The sequence below is a fragment of the Ursus americanus genome, chromosome 15 (genome assembly GCF_024610735.1).
Source record: "Ursus americanus isolate L20-20 chromosome 15, mUrsAme1.1.p, whole genome shotgun sequence".
NCBI classification, from domain to species: Eukaryota; Metazoa; Chordata; class Mammalia; order Carnivora; family Ursidae; genus Ursus; species Ursus americanus.
Genome location: NC_142141.1, coordinates 36,524,663 through 36,542,477, shown reverse-complemented (window position 1 = coordinate 36,542,477; position 17,815 = coordinate 36,524,663). Strand labels below are relative to the sequence as shown.

The 17,815-nt window shown below is 37.5% G+C and overlaps 1 protein-coding gene and 1 non-coding gene across 3 annotated transcripts in view; one reads left to right on the top strand and one right to left on the bottom strand.

Moving 5' to 3' along the window:
* Positions 1-17,815, top strand: part of WDR70 (WD repeat domain 70) — a 290,352-nt gene that overhangs the window by 24,020 nt on the left and 248,517 nt on the right. For both annotated transcript variants that reach the window (XM_045787291.2, XM_087867918.1), the window contains exon 5: positions 44-239. In XM_045787291.2, the coding sequence (XP_045643247.1) occupies positions 44-239 (196 nt within the window). The remainder of the gene's footprint in view (positions 1-43; positions 240-17,815) is intronic.
* Positions 12,571-12,712, bottom strand: LOC123785582 (small nucleolar RNA SNORA67). The gene has a single exon (XR_006777677.1). It is a non-coding gene; the product is annotated as a small nucleolar RNA SNORA67 (small nucleolar RNA).

The following is a 17,815-nucleotide window of genomic DNA, read 5'->3' as shown; positions in this document are numbered from 1 at the left end:
GCAAAGAGTTTCTGTTTCTGTATTTTCTGTATTCTGTATTCAGGGATACAAGCAGCAGTGAGAGTGAAGAGAGTTCTGATTCTTCCGATGATGAGTTAATTGGCCCTCCATTACCCCTTAAAATGATGCAAGAACCAAGTAATCATATGGAGGAAGATATCCTCGGTCCTTTACCTCCACCTCTTTACGAAGAAGTAGAAGATGATGATGATGATGATGGCGATTCAGAGGAGGAGGAAGTAAGTATTTCAGTAGTAATGTAACAATTCATTGGAGTAGTGTAGGGATCAGTTCCCTACTAACTGTTATTCATAAGTGAGAGCAAATAAAGAACAGTTTTGGGTTTACTACTGATAGCCCTTGTTGAAAGAACTCTAAAGGATGTACTTCAAGAACAAGGAACTATAACCCAGAAATAATAAATGGGCAGCAGGAAGCAATGTCTGAAAAAAAAGGAGTTAATTAATAGACATTTTGTTAAATCTACATAAGCATTGAGTATAAATAATGGTAATGAATAAATTTAGGGGGCTTTTTAAAAAAGATTTTATTTATTAGAGAGAGAGTGAGAGCGAGCTTGTGTGCCTCAGTAGGGGGAGGGGCAGAGGGAGAAGCAGACTCCCCACTGAGCAGGGAGCCCCACATGGGGCTCCATCCCAGGACCCACGAAATCATGACCTGAGTCGAAGGCAGCTGCTTAACCAACTGAGCCACCCAGGTGCCCCTAGGGCACCTACTTAGGGGGATTTAAAAACAAAGTGAATCTAAAATTATTGTGAGCAATAACGTGGAAGATAGGACAGTGGACTCAGTTCATTCTGTTTGAAGTCCTTGTATTATTTGGGAAGAGGCTAGAGCTATTAATTAACTTCAGATAGTTTAGTATGCAAGTTATAATTTTAAGAGTTTAGTATGCAAGTTATACTATAGTATGCAAGTTTAGTATGCAAGTTATAATTTTAAGAGTAATTGCCCAAAGAATAGAAATAAATTGTATAACCTCAAAATAGTAAAAGAAAACATAAAGAAAACCATTGGTATACTTTGTGTATTTGACACCAGAGTGGGTCAATTTTTAATACCATCCTCCTCTGTGATAAATTATTTTCAGTAATATTATAAGATAAACAAATAATGATCAGAAAAGAAACAGCTTTTGCAAATCTGTCAGTGACTTCACAAAATGGGCATTCTCTGCATATTCTTGTTCAATACCAGTATACCAAATTTATCAATCTATGTTAATTAGTAGTTAATCAAGGAGAGCTTTTTAAAGATTTTTATTTATTTATTTTGGAGAGAGAGCGAGCATGTTAACAGGGGGAGGAGTGGAAGGGGAGGGAGAAAGAATCTCAAGCTGGGTCCATGCTGAGGGCGGAGCCCAACATAGGGCTTGATCTCATCACCCTGAGATCATGACCTGAGCGGAAACGAAGAGTCTGGCGCTTAACCGAGTCACCCAGGCGCCCCTGATCAAAGAAAGCTTTTATTATTATTATTATTTTTTAGGATTTTATTTATTTGTCAGAGAGAGAGTGCGTGAGAGAGAGAGAGCACAAAGCAGGGGGAGTGGCAGGCAGAGGGAGAAGCAGGCTCCCTGCTGAGCAAGGAGCCTGATACGGGACTTGGGACTCGATCCGATCCGAGGACTCTGGGATTATGACCGAGCCGAAGGCAGTGGCTTAACTGACTGAGCCACCCAGGCGTCCCCAAAGAAAGCTTTTAATTTTAATTTTTTTTTTTAAAGGTTTTATTTATTTATTCGACAGAGATAGAGACAGCCAGCGAGAGAGGGAACACAAGCAGGGGGAGTGGGAGAGGAAGAAGCAGGCTCATAGCGGAAGAGCCTGATGTGGGGCTCGATCCCATAACGCCGGGATCACGCCCTGAGCCGAAGGCAGATGCCCAACCGCTGTGCCACCCAGGCACCCCTTTTAATTTTAATTTTGAAAATTTTTTTTCACATGAAACATGAGATGTGTGTATGTGTGTGTATGTGTGTACACACACCTGTGTACATGTGTGTGTGTGCACATGTATTTGAAATTTAAAAAAGAGGCACATAAGGATAAATTTGGTAGTTTCATTAAAAATCTTGTTTCATGGGGCACCTGGGTGGGTCAGTCAGTTAAGGGTCTGCCTTCAGCTCAAGTGATGATCCCAGCATCCTGGGGTCGAGCCCTGCATCGGTCTCCCTGCTCAGTGGGGAATCTGTTTCTCCCTCTGCCTCTCCCTCGGCTTGTGCTCTCTCTCTTGCTCACTCTCTCTGTCTCTTAAATAAATAAATAAAATCTTAAAAAAAAGAATCTTGTTTCATAATAGATTTCCTGAAATTGCAGTGTTGACCATTTCTTTTTTAAATTTTGATATCAATTCTAGTGGCTTTTAAAAAATACCTGTTTTCACTAAAATGTCTTTTCTAGGAAAATATCATTTTGTAATATATTTGGTAAAAATCAGAAAATGGCTAGATTTTGGTAAATCTTGTCATCAAATGATGCGCTTTAGAATGTTTTTGGTGAAAACAATTCAGGTATTCAAACGTTGGTTGCCCTTTTGAATTCTTCTGCCAGCCTAGTCTTCCATCTTTTGTTTTTTGTCAAAGAATGACATTCAAGGATTAACAGAATGGGAGATACTCAAGTATTGCTTCTTTAATATTTGGTTTGTTTTGGATCTGCTGTTTAAATGCAGAAATGTGTGGTACAACAAGGACTGGAGATACGAAACTACCCTTGAAGTAAGCTTGAATGATTCTGAACCTCTCAAAACATGATTTGTAAACACCTATCAGAGTACGTCTGTGCACGTATGCGGTGTAGACTGTGTAACTGGGAGTTCTGTAAATTAACTTCAGGAAGAATACAATGTTTATTGAAAGAATAAAAATATGCCAGTTTGAAGCTTACATGTATATTATCAAAACTCAACACTAATCATAGTGAAAACAAATTTCTAATCTGACATTTTTAGAATTGCCAGCAAATGGTGGTAATGAAAAACAGACTCATCTTTGGTTGATTTTATTATTGTTTTAAGGCTTTTTTTATTTTATTTTATTTTATTTATTTATTTGAGAGAGTGGAGAGAGAGCACAAGCAGGGTGAAGGGCAGAGGGAGAAGCAGACTCCTCGCTGGGCAGGGAGCCTGATGCAGGGCTCAGTCCCGGGACTCCAGGGTCATGACCTCAGCCGAAGGCAGACACTTAACCAACTGAGTACCCGGGCACCCCTGTTTTAACGTTCTTTACAGAAAATGCACCCCCTTATTGTGTGCACCACTTCCACTGCAATATTCTTAATATGCCATTGAAGAAAACTCAGTCATTCCAGTAAAAGACAGAAAAGGAGAAAAAAGAAGTAGAGGAAAATCTTGGCAAATAGAGATTAAAAAAAATAAGGTGGTAGGCATGAATACAGATATATCAGTATTTACAATAGATCTAAGTGGACTTGCTGCTTGAAATTCTCAGATTAGATTTAAAAATTCAGATATATTCTGTTTATGAGTAATACGCCTAAAATCTAATGACCTGAAAGGTTGAAAGAAAGAGGAATAAAAAGTACCGGGAAAATGCTAAGTGAAAGATAACTGATTAATCTTATAAAATTAACTTAAGACAAAATAATCTTTAAGTCCTAATTAGTCTAATTAGCTAAATGAGTGTCATTACTTAACGGTAAAGGGAACAATTTATCCTCCAGGAAAATTTGGCATTCCTTAACCTCTGAATTTAACACAATATATTTAAAACAAAAATTGACAGAATTTATGAGGAAGAGACAAATCTACAATCATAAGGGGAGATTCAGAAATTGTTACGACAACAGTAAGAGTATAGTAGTAGTGAACAATACAAATGCATATGTTTTTTCCTACTGAACATATGTAGAACCCTTATCTAATATTTTCTTTTCAAGCACATATGGATAAATCAGAAGTAAGAAGCAGCTCACATCTAGGTCACAACATGCTATGGACATGAGATGTACTTAATTATTTTGGGTAGTTCACGAAGTAGATAATAATGTAGGTTGATCATGAAATGTGAGAATATTGTGAGTGAATGTTGTGTGCCCTCAAAATTCTTATGTTGGAAGCCCTAACCCCCAGTTTGGCTGCATCTGGACATGAGACTCTTTGGAAGTAATTAAGGTTAAATTAGGTCATAAGGGTGGACCCTGATCTTACTGGTTTAGTGTGTTTACAAGAGCCAGGTCTGCATATAACAAAGCAAGAAGGTGGGCATCTACATTCCAGGAAGAAAGCTCTCAACACAGACCAAATTACCTTGATCTTATATTCTAGCCTCCAGAACTGTGAGAAAATAAATTTCTGATGATTAGCCATCTAATTTGTGGTATTTTTTTAAGGTAGCCTGAACTGATTAATACAGGTTTGCAAAGCTGACAAGAGGCTGGGGAACAGAGAATGGAAAAAAAGAAGGGTTTTGTGAGCAGGCGGAAAATTGCTATAGTAAAGGCTCAGATGTATGCAAGTACATGTTATGGTGGTGAAATGTCATGTGATTAGTGCATGGCTGAGTTTTCTTATTAGGGATAAGTGGAAAGATGAGACTGATGAGATCAAATCCAACATCAGTACACGGAAGAGCAGCTTTCTGGAGGGCGTGGAATTCAGATGAGCCACGTAGAGGGTTACATTTTGATGAGCATGGTGGGGGTAGGCCACATCCTGTCTATGAAGGGTAAATGGCAGGAACAAAGGCACAATTTACAAGATTAGATTTCAGATGATGCAAAAATCAACTTGCCTAGAATAGAAAGTTGATAAAGAAGATCAGACCTTTGACATGGAACTAAGTGTGAGTAAACCCAAAGTGCAGCTATGTAGACAAGTAAAAATATGCTTGGGTATGGGACTCGGAAGCTCGTTTGTAAGCTTTAGCCTTTCATGGCTGTAATTGAAGCATTTCAGGAGACTGAATAACAGTTTTTTGGGTGTATTTTTGTTTGTTTTCTGTTTTTGTTTTCAAGATTTTATTCGAGAGAAAGGGAGAGAGTGTTTGAGAGAGAGAAGGCAAGCATGGGGTGGGGGGGAGGGCAGAGAGAGAGGGAGAAGCAGTCTCTGGCTGAGCGGGGAGTCTGAGGCTCGATCCCTGAGATCATGACCTGAGCAGAAATCAAGAGTCAGATGCTTAACTGACGTAGCCACTCAGGCGCCCCTGTTATCTGTTTTTGTTTTTGTTTTTTAAATAAGATTATATGCATTGAGTCTTTTGAAAGAAAATTGTTAAGTCTTTTTATGGGTGTGCCCTTTTTTGTTTACATAGTAAAAGAAAATGCTGATAAAATAATATGCAATGCAAGGTTGTTGAGTGTTCCCATAACAGCCTTAATTTTAAAGTGTGCATTAATTGATAATTCAGAGTTTATGAGCATTGTTAATGGACTAACTAAAACTTTGGAAGGGAGACAAAACAGGAGTGGGGGATTTCTTATGTCTGTTCCAATTCTCCTTGTCCCTCTTTTGGATGTGTATCACAACCAGCATTTCCAGGGCTAGGGCAGAGATGGTGGGTGAAGCCGACAGTTTGGAAATTTGGAAATGTTGTGAATGTGGCTTTGCAGTGGCCTTCTTAGACTGGATAAATTACATTGGCCTTGAATGGAGTCCTTCAGTTTTTAGACTGTGGCTTTATAGTAGTAGAGGGGTGGCAACCTTAGGCTGTTTTTTTAGGTTCTGAGTAAAAACTTTTCTATACTTGTATTTGATATGTGGGATATTGGCAGCCTTCTGGAGTCAGGGATCATAGGCAAGGGAAATCTGCCATTACCATCTTGAACATGAATGTTGTGGGATCTAGACAGACAAATTGGTATGATTTATTATAGTTTATTTGCATAGCAGTGTTTGGCCTTTGTGTCAACACTGAGTTCAAATGCTTCTGGCCTTTGAAGGAATCTTGTTTTTATGGTTGGTTAGACTTAGGCCTAGTAATTCTTTGTTGATTCAGAAACTGAATTTAGTTCTTTCGGGCAATCAGTTTGGGGTAATGCTAAGCAAAATTATAGGAGATTGTTTTATAAATCAGAATGCTAGCTATATTTTTACAATTTGGGATATATCAGAATTGTCCCTCCTCTCCTTGATTTCCTCTCCTTTTTTCTCCCATGCTTCATTTCATCACTGCGAATCTTTTGTGCCTTTTGTTTCCTTTTGTGTTTTCAGCCTTTTCCTTTTTACTAGCTCTTGGCTTTAAGCTTGCAAATATACTAAAATCTTCCTTTAATTCAGTTTTCCCTTCAAGCTACTGTCCAGTTTCCTCTTTCTCGCCACTGTTTCAAAAGCAGTATCTGTATTGCCACCTCTGCTTTGTCACCACATTTTCTCCTGAAATCTTTGTCAGATTTTGCCCTTATGATTTCACTGAAACTGTCCTCCCAGAGATCCTCACTGACAAAATCAAAATATCCAAATCCAAAGGCCTTTTCTCTGTTCTCATTCTGTACTTCTGCAATATTGGACAATGTTGATTTCTTCTTTCTTGAAACTCTCTGCCATTTATTTATACTATTGGTTTGCTGCCTCTCTCTTTGTTTATTCAATAGCTATTTATTTAGCACTTTTTATGAGTCAGGTACTTTCCAGGTGTTGGGGACATGGCAATGAATAAAGCCAACAAATCCCTGCTCCGATGGTGCTTACATTTCTGCTAGAGTCTCTTACTATTTCATATTTCCTCACCTTTCCCCACCCATAAGTATTCCCTGAGGATCCGTCCTTGCTTGCCTTGTCATTTCATGTTTGGCCTGGTTGGAGTTCCTACATCTTCTTGTCCTCATGACTCCTATTCACTGAGAGCAGCTGGAAGCATTGCCCCATCTCCTTTGCACTTCAGATCCAGCTTTCTAATGACTCATGAAACATGTCCACATTTAAGCTCCAACAGTATTCTAAATTCAACTTCTAAGATCAAACTCAGGCTTTTATTTTCTCCCACTTAAACTTTTGCTGAAGCCACTTAGCTTGTCTCTTTGCCTTTAGGATCCTCTGTTCAATCCCTTTTCCTCACTGCTTTAAGATTAAACTGTTTGTAACACAAGTCATATTGCAAATAATAGTACTCATTCCCTAAATGAGGGAAAATAAACCACCACAGCAGGTAGGACTCCATCTGAGGATTCCTGAATACAATTTGATTATTTTGTTGCTCAGAAACTTGCAAAGCACTATGGCTTTTTAGAAAGACATTCTATTTAGGAGGAAAGCAGCCAAGCTCACATACTTGACTGGCTGAATATTTCAGTAAGTATTATTGAAATTAATGGAAAAATATTTTTAAAATAACTTTTTTTTTTAACCCAGTGGTTCTTAGAATGTAAGAATCATCTTTGGTACAATTAAAAAATACATATGCTTAGGCTTTGTAATCTGAAGATGGATTCAGTAGGCCTGGGGTGGATCCTGCCCCAATACCTGTAGTCTGTGTTGTAACAAAAGGCTCCACAGTAAGCCTCTTCCCAGTTCACCTGTTGCACTACCACTTCCCTGTCTGCTGTGGCTGCTTACTTAAATAGGTTAACTATATTAGGGTACTTTTGTACGTTTTGGTCTGTATCATGTATCATGGATATTTAAGGACTTGGGATATTGCTTACAAAATAACATTTCTCAAAAAGAATTATATGGTGTTGCTGCCTTGTTTCTCTGTGATAGCGAAGCCACTTTGCTTTCACACAAGACTTATAAGAATATTCTTTCTCCCAAATAACTTAGAAGTAACATTCATTTTGATTATTATTTTGCAAAAAATATTTCTTCCATAATACGTGGTGGTTGATTGTCTTTAGAGGTGTTACTGTTAGTTGTTTTTGAGAAAGACGTGAAAGAGATGGTAAGCTCCTAACCTTTTGTATCAGAGCCATTTTTAGATCTTTTTCTGCTTATCTTGAATTATACCTATTAAATCATGACCATCATGGTCTGTGAAGGACTATGAATGAGGAAATAGTCTAGGAGTTGAGCCAGTAGCTCTGACAGTTGTTTTTATTATTGAAACTATATATCTAAGTATTGAGAGCCTTAAAAATCTTATTTCCTTTAATCTCAGTAATATTTCTTCTGGGATTCTAACCTGAGAAAATTTGGAAAAAGCTTTATGCCCGAAAATGTTTATCACAGTACTATTTATAATAATGATTTTAGAAAGTGTTCCATGGGAGTGGTGGCTTGGGGCACTGGATCTCCTATCTGTTTTTATTTGAGGGAACTGATGAGAGCATGTCCATGTCACTGGTGGTACCAGGAAACTGACTTCTTGTCTTAAGTGCACTTCATGTATTTCTAATAAGCTGACTTTCCAGAAAGTGAAATTTATTCTGGCTTTTGAAGGCAAAATATAAATAAATTTTATAATTTGTCAAAAAAAATGTTAGGTTTGTGCTATGTTGGGCATGCTCAGAGCTTTCTCTTGTCAGAAAGTTTCCATGTCTAAAAATGTTTGAGAATAACAGACATGTGTGAAGTATTAGAATAATTAGAAATAATGTGAATACATGTAACAGGAGGAAAGACAAGTAAATTGTTGTGTAGTCATAAAATACTATGCAGGCATTGAATGTGTTTAATAAGACCTTTCAATAGCACTAGGGAATGATGTAAAACTGTCTAGACAGTTTGATTTCAAAAATTTAAATGATGCCTATGCATGGAAAAAAGTATTTACATTGGTTGTTTCTGGATTGTGGGAATGAGGACTTTTTTGGGTTTTTTTTTTTCTGCCTCACACTTTTCTTTTCTAGTTTCCATGTTGATCATAAGTTGTGCCTGTGATTGAAAACAAATAATAGGGTTACATTCAGTTAACGTTCCTTCATTGTAAGCCAATTAAGATCTTAATTTAAAAATTAGAATAGATAGGGTGATGGGCATTAAGGAGGGCACTTGATGTTAATGCAAGTGATGAATCACTAAATTCTACCCCTGAAACTAATAATACACTCTGTGTTAACTAAATTGAAGTTAAATAAAAAACTAAAAAAAATTAGAACAGATAGAGAAAAAACTCCAAACAGAATAATACTGAACATGAATATAAAATAAATCTTAAGTACTGTGAAAAAGTTCCTATCTTATCTTGTTCCAAAAAGGATTTAATGAAGTGAAATACTATGGGAAAGCATAAATTAGGAAGAATGAAGGGAAATAGAAAAGTAAGGAACATAAATAAAATTAACATAAAACATAGGAAGCAGAGTTCTAAATATTTGCTAATGGGTAGGCCACAAAACCTAGTCAGCATCATTGGTTACTCTCTTTCCCTCCTGCCCCACATCCAATTCATTACAAGTCTCATTAGCTCTATCTTCAGCCAGATCGCTCTTTTCTGTCCATCTCCATTACTACTACCTTAGTGAATCCAGTATCACTCCAACAGCAGTAGCCACTTAGATTGTCTCCCAGCTTCCACTGTTAGCTGGAGTATTGTAGTAATCCAGGCAAGAAAAAGAAGTAACATATAGATACAGGGAAACAATATAGAGTAGTGTTTAAGAGAGTGAATTTTGGAGCCACATGGAGCTTTCACTTTCAAGCTGTGTGACTTTGGGCACATTACTTAACCTCCCTTGTGTCTTTCCTCCTCTGTAAAATGGGGCTAATAAAATACTCAACTGGATTGTGTAGATGATTCAATGAGTGAATGAATGTATTTGGAACCCTTAGAATGGTGCCTGTTATTTGTCATTATGGTCATCTATTTTAATATATATAGCAAAAAGTGAATAAAAAACGTTAATTTCTAATAAAAACATCTAAAAATGAAACTAAGTGGAAACTTTTTTACCTTATTAAATAATTCATTCATGCTTCCTACCAGCAGTCAGTGTTATAAATCATTAAGCATTAGAGGATTCCCTTTAAAATCTAGAATAAAAGATGGTAACTGTTGCATTATTATTCTTTTATTATTTCTATTATTTCTATTGTTATTATTTTTGCCAATTAAGTCAAATTGAAATAATCAAAATTGCATATTAGAAAGGAAGAAGTAAGATCATTGTATTTAGTGTGACTCTACCTAAAATAAAAAAAGAACTAATCAAAACATTTACAATAGATTAATTTATAGTACTCAGTTTATTTTATTTTATTTTTGTGTGTGTGCAGTTGAAAGGGTTAATGAAAAAAAGATACCTGTTTCACAGCAGGAACAACCACAATGGTGAATTAGGAGTAAGCTTAGTGAAAGGTATGTCTGAATATAAATAACAGTATAAAGCTTTTCAGTACAAAAAAGAATTTGAGTAGATAAGAACCATTAAAAATCAGTAAATATTTCTCATTTTTCCCCCACAGAGATTAAATTATTTGCCCAGTTTGCTTATTTGCTCGCTTATCTGGCTGTTAAGTGGTAGAGTTGCTATTTAAACCCAGGCCATCTATGCTTTTAACATTACTATGCTACCTCCCTTACTTGGAAGCTGTGGAGTTGGGCTGTGAGCCCATTTTAAGGGGCCAACCTAGATATCAGTTAGTACATTACAGTGGTCCTCCCTTATCTGTGGGGGATGCATTCCAAAACCCCCAGTGGATTCCTGAAACCAGAGATTGTACCAAACCCCGTGTGTGTTTTTTCCTATATATCTATGCCTGTGATAAAGTTTAGTTTATAAATTAGGCACAGTAAGACATGAACAACAACTAATGATAAAATAGAACAATCATAACAATATAGTGCAATAAGAGGTTAATATGGTCTCTATCGAAATACCTTGTGATGATGTGAGATGATAAAATGCCTATGTGATGAGGTGAAGTGCGGTGAACGACATAGGCTTTGGTGCTACAGTATGTTAGGCTACACTTGGCCTTCTGACCATGGTTGACGGTGGGTAATGAAACTGGAAAAGGAAACTATGTGTAAGGGAGGACTACTGTATTCTGTAATTTGGCTGATGCTGACAAAATGGAAAATAACAGTGGTTTAAACAAGATAGAAGTTTTTTCTTTCTATCTCACATAAATGCAGTCAACAGTTAAATGGACCAGAACTAGTTTGCAGGTCCAGGGTACCACAGAGTAGCTTGCTTTTGTCCTTTTGTTCTGCCATCCTCAATAATGTGGGCTTCAAGATGTATGCTCAAACTGTAACCATGATTTTTGCATTTTCGTCAGCAAGAATGCAGAAGGGATGAAGAAGGCTACTGATTTTGAACTTAATCTTTTACATGAGAAATATAATATTACTTTAGGAAGCTAGGATTGTAGCTAAAATTCAGTGCTTCCATTAGAAAGGATGGATGATATGGAGAGCGGGGGGAGCCACTTAGCAATTCTGTAGTGAGCATAAATTTATATTCAGTGTTTGGTGCTTTCAGTTATAGTAATGGCGAGCAGTTATTTACTTTTTAGAAAAAAATTTTAGCCATTGTGAATAGTCCTTTACTATTGTGTGATATAGACTCTACTTGATTTTATTTTGTTCGTTGTAAAAGTATTATAGCTACTTATCTCCAAAGGGACAAAAGATGTAAAATTTATGGGTACTAATGTAATCTTTAAACTCTTAGAATTTGATTACTGTATTAGCATGCATGAATTTCTTCCTTTTCTTTCTTAATTTTCTTTTTTTTAATTTTTTGTATCTGTAACATCCTGCTGTTTAGTTATTGTACTGGTTTTTCTTAAGAAATGAGTTGCTGTCTTTTTGGCTCATTTTGTTAAAGAATCCCTAAAACTAGCCCTAAGGTTAGCCCTAAGATATAGTCAAGTTCAACTATGTATTTGCCAGGTTCATTTATTTTTATTTATTTTAATTTTTTAAAAGATTTTATTTATTTATTTGACAGAGAGAGAGCCAGCCAGAGGGAGAGGGAACATAAGCAGGGGGAGTGGGAGAGGAAGAAGCAGGCTCCCAGCAGAGCAGGGAGCCGATGCGGGGCTCGATCCCAGGACCCTGGGATCATGCCCTGAGCCGAAGGCAGACGCTTAACGACTGAGCCACCCAGGCGCCCCTTCCAGGTTCATTTATACAGAGAATTATTGAAATACTCATAAGGGAAATGGAGGTATAGAAATGGACTTAAAAAAAAAACTTTATAGAAAGATTCCTTTTTAAAACATTTTAACATTTTAAAAATACTTAAAAATATGTTTTTTTATTATTTTTTGCCTCAAAAAATGACATTTATTCAAAGAAGAAAAAAATGACAAGATGTCCATCCCTTGGCTCCCTTCTGTCCCCCATCCTGCTCCTCTTCAGCTCCTCCACGGTCTGAACCCAGAGTAGGGCTAGGTAGGAGGACAGCTACTCAGATGAGGTCAGCAACACTGAGGCGCATCTCCTCACTCAGGTGTTGTAGAAGGTCTTGATATCTTGAAGAGTCTTATGTCTTCTTCTGTCATCATGTTAATAGCCACACCCTTACGGCCAAATTGGCACCATGACTGATTCTATGGATATCGTTTCCCTATTGGTGGGAAGGTCATAGTTGATAACTAAAAAAACCTGCTGCACATCAGTGCTCTGGCCTAGGTCATGAGAGAGGACAGCTTCAGCGTGTGAATGAGAAAAGGACGCGGTCTATCCAGAAGAGATTGAAGTATATGTGTAGGCAGCCAAAGGAACACAAAGAAAGCAAACATCCCCTCTCCTCCAACAACCAAAGGCATGCCAGATTTTATTCCAAGTTGCTACTTCCTGAAGAGGGGCGGGAGCAGGCCCTTTGGAGAGGGAATCACCTTGGATTTTATAGAAGGCTTCCTTAACAGAGAAAGTACATTTTATTTTTTAATTCATTATTTTTAAAAAGATTTTATTTATTTATTTGACAGAGAGAGAGCACAAGTAGGGAAAGCAGCAGGCAAAGGGAGAGGGAGAAGCAGGAAGCTAAGCAGGGAGCCTGACGTGGTGCTTGATCCGGATCATGACCTGAGCTGAAGGCAGCAGCTTAACGACGCAGCCACCCAGGCGCCCGTTTTAATTCATTATTTTTAGTTTTTAAATTTTATTTTTTTTAACCTTAGGCATGAGTTATTTATTAAATCTCATTTTTTTTTATTGTGGTAAAACACATGTAACAAAATTTACCATCTTTTTTTTTTTTTTAAAGATTTTATTTATTTATTTGACAGAGAGACACAGCCAGAGAGAGAGGAAACACAAGCAGGGGGAGTGGGAGAGGAAGAAGCAGACTCCCAGTGGAGGAGCCTGATGCAGGGCTCGATCCCATAATGCCAGGATCACGCCCTGAGCCGAAGGCAGACGCTTAACGACTGAGCCACCCAGGCGCCCCCAAAATTTACCATCTTAACCACTTTTAAGTGTATAGTATAGTAGTGTGACCTGTATCCACATTGTTGTGTAACAGATCACTTAAAACTTTTTCATCTGGCAAAACTGAAGCTCTACACCCATTAAACAACTCTATTTTTTCCCTACCCTTTGCCCCTAGCAAGTACCATTCTAGAGAAAGTGTATTTTATTTTATTTTATTTTTAAAAAGATTTTATTTATTTATTTGCCAGAGAGAGAGAGAGCAAGCACAAGCATGGGGAGCAGCAGGCAGAGGGAGAAGCAGACTCCCTGCTGAGCAATGAGCCCAACGTGGGACTTGATCCCAGGACCCTGGGACCATGACCCGAGCCAAAGGCAGATGCTTAACTGACTGAGCCACCCAGGCATCCCAGAAAGTGTATTTTAAATGTTTCAACATAGGGATGCCTGGATGGCTCGGTCGGTTGTGCTTCTGATTTCAGCTCCGGTCATGATCCCGGAGTCCAGGGATTGAGCCCTGCACAGGGCTCCCTGCTCAGCAGGGAGTCTGCTTCTCCCTCTGTCACACACACACACACACACACACACACTCTTTCTCTCTCTTCCTCAAATAAATAAATAAATAAAATCTTTAGAAAAAAAGAAATGCTTCAATTTAGGGAAATATGCCTCTTGAGTGAAGCAAGTTATGCCTGTAAACAAAATTAGCAATTTTTCCTCAATTGCGTGTGTGAGCACGAACGGTGGGGAGTGGCAGAGGGAAGAGGGAGAAGCCAACTCCACTGAGCAGGGAGCCAGATGCGGGACTTGATCTCAGGACCCTGGCATCATGACCTGAGTCGAAGGCAGGTGCCTAACTGACCGAGCCACCCAGGAACCCCTCCTCAGTTGTGCTTATGATTATCATTTTTTAAGAGGAGTTTTACCTCCTCCCTGCTCTCATTTCATTATTTTCCACAACTGGTATATAATTCAGTTCCCATTTAGCACTGGTTGTATCAGTAATTCAGGATATATTTTGTAAGGACATACCTAATTTTTTACCAGTATAGGCTAATATATGGAAGTTCTGATTTTTAAATATATCAGACCCCACCAATTCCTGTCTGCCCATTAATTCTCCCTAACAGAGTTTCTTGTTGGTACTGGTCAAAACTTTAATGCTTCCTTCCCATTCCTCTAGTTCCTGCTTGTGAAAATTCTGTCCAGCCTTTAGGGACCATTTCAAATGTGATTTCCTCCATGCAGCCTCTCCAGATGCCAACTGCATGTTTTACTTCCCAGGCTTGGTTTCTGCCTTCCATAGCAAACACAAACTGTTTTCCTTTTTAATTCATTATTTGTGTGCTTGTCTTAACTCCTCTGCCTCCACTTTGCAATCATTTGTAATGATCTCAAGTATAGGGACTTATATATAAATGGTTCAGTAATTTTTAAAAAACTCTTAAAACCTCTGGTGTAGTGTCTTTATATAGTACATACAGAGTAAATATTTGTCAAGTGGATGGAGTGTATTTGGCTTTTGTAATTGAACAGTTCATTTTATGACATTTGAGAGTGTTCTCTCTTTGTGACTTAGCAATCCTTAGTTTTTACATGGAAGATGGAAGTAGGGATCAAGGAATGAACAGAGGAAATATGAGTATAGAAATGTATAAAGATACCTATTTCTGGAGGAACCATTATATTTGCCTTGTCCTAAGTTTACAATTTATTTTTTATTATTTTTAATCTAAATTTACAATTTAGTTATACAATAGTTTAATAATTATAGGAGCTGCTCTATGAATCAAATGACACTAATTAGTAATTTAGTTTTATAGACTATAATCACTTAATGAACCTACCTGTCAAATGAGGCAAAAAAAGTTATAGTTTCTTTTCTTAAAACAGTCTGACAAAAAGGAATTGTGAATTGCTTTTATTGAGGTGTAATTTATATATGATAATGTGCACAGATCTTAAGGGTTCAGTTTGGTGAGTGTTGATAATTGTATATTTTGTGTTTAGGCACCATCCAAAACAAGATACAGGACATTTCCATCTCCCAACTGGTTCTTTGTGCCCCCTTCTAGTCACAAAACTTTTAAAGAGTGAGTTATTGATAGCTGTATAATTGGAAGGAAAATTATGAGAGAACATAATTAGTAGGTACAGTAAAAACTACACCACCTGGTTATGATTAATTTTGTTGTTTTTTATATACAGTTTACTTCACTTGCTGGTTAGTTGGTCTAGTGTTACTACTGTTGAGGTCACTGGAATGGAAATGTTAATGTTGTATATCATAATTCTTTTGATGATAAGCTTGCTTTTTTTATTCTTCCTTTATTCCATTACCACTGTACTTACCTACAGTGGTAATGGAATTGTTCTTTTAAATAGTATGCAAATCATTACTCAACTTTGTCAAACTACACCAACTGTTAACTAATTAGAAGTATTTAGTATTTGAAGACTTATTATTTTTTTTAGTTTAATGAACAAAAATTCAAATTGGTAGGGTCAGAGAAAAGAGGTAAAAATAGTTTTTAATTCATATCTATTGTGCCTGATTCTGATTTTTTTAATATGTAAAAAAGGTTGTAGCTTATAGGTAAGTGGAGACTTGGGAATTATTGAGGATTTTTATTAGCCTTGCTATCCTCTTTCCTGTTACTGCAGAAAATTGAAAGTTGCATTTTTATGACTGTAACTAAAGGCTAGATGTAGCAGTGACTTTTTAGTTGTGAGCACCTGTTTTCCATGAACTTTCTCTGACTCCCTGGCTGGCACGTTCTGTGGTGAAGAGTCCAAGTTTGGGCCACCACTGCTTCTCTGACTTCTGGTCTGAGGCTTCTCATCCCCTTGGCCTTGGTCATTGCCAACCACCTGTATCAGTCAGTCTCTTTCCTTCATGCATAGGGAAAGGTTGAAGAATAAACAGTGGGTAGTTGTCAGAAGTTGATATAAGAATGAGATGATTTAAGTAAACACTTAAGATAGGAATTGACACATACCAAGCACTCAGAATTGCTGGGCTCTATCATTGTTTTCATCATCATTACCATATTTGATTAATGACCAATTTTAATTTAATTGCAGCTGACTGGGAAGAAAAGTCTTTAAGAAAACAATGTGAGGAAGCTTAATGATCTTAACTTCAGAGGAAATGAATGTTCTTAAAACAGAACAATTTAATTACACCTGCAAGATTCTGTCAGCAGAGGATGCTAGAAGCTCTATTGCAAAATCCAGTGAATGTGTCCTTACCATTTCCAGGCTGCAAATGTGAGAAGGCCTTCATTCTTTTGATGGACACTAGGGGGCAATAGAGACATTTTGGCTTTTGGCAAAAATCCATTTTATTCAACTGTCTCCTGTCTATAGTGGAAGGAAAAAAAAAGCATCTTATAAACAGTGTCTTCTATAAATTGAAACAAGTGAGGTTTAGGTTGAGATTAACGCTGGAATAATTATTTTTTTTTAAAAAACAATGCAGAAAAATTATATTCTTTTGTGATTTGACAACATTATAACATATTTACAGGGTTTTGGGTTTTTTTTGGTCACTTTAAGCTTTTTTAGTCAGTAACTATATGATAAGGCTTAATGGCAGAAATATTAAGGATAACCTCTTTATAATTTAAGATTTAAGTCTGTAAGGTCAAATAAGAAAGTTTATATGTCTCTGATCACCAGAGAAATCCAGACTTTAAAAATGCATATCAGATCTTGTCACTTCCCTGCTTCCCTTGTCACTGGCCTGTCAGTAAACCCTCCAATTTCTTCCTGTCACAATGTTAAGAAATCCAAGTTCGGGGGCGCCTGGGTGGCACAGCGGTTAAGCGTCTGCCTTTGGCTCAGAGCGTGATCCCAGCATTCTGGGATCGAGCCCCACATCAGGCTCTTCTGCTATGAGCCTGCTTCTTCCTTTCCCACTCCCCCTGCTTGTGTTCCCTCTCTCGCTGGCTGTCTCTATCTCTGTCAAATAAATAAATAAAATCTTAAAAAAAAAAAAAGAAATCCAAGTTCCCTGACTTGACCTCTAAGGCCTGTATGACTTGGCCTCTTCACATCTTTCTGACTTCATCCCCTTCCACTCCCTGTCTTGCTCACTCTTCTCTACCCAGTGACCTTTCTGTTTTTCTCTTAGCAGTTATGCTTCTTCCCTCACAGAGCTTTTCTATTTACTCTTTCCCATACACAAAATAACTCTCAGAGCTTTACATGAGTCCCTCTTTTCATTCATCTTTGTGAAACTGTTACCCCTTTGACCACCTTATGTAAGTATCTCCGCTCTCTCTAGTGCATTGCTTTTTCTGACATTGCTTTATGGTAGTTACCATTATTTGATATTTTTTGTTTATTCGTTGTCTTTCTTCTCACAGTAATACAAGTTCCATGAGGGCAGTTATATTGTCTCTTTTATTGTTGTATCCCCAATGGCTTGACTGGTTCCTGGCTCAAGGAATATTTGTTCAATGAATGGCCATCCTTGGCTGTGGTCAGAGTTACTCCCTTGCCCCTAAACATTTCGTTGAATCAAAGCTAGCTTCTGATATAGTCACAGTTATCTTTTAGAAGCTCTAAAAG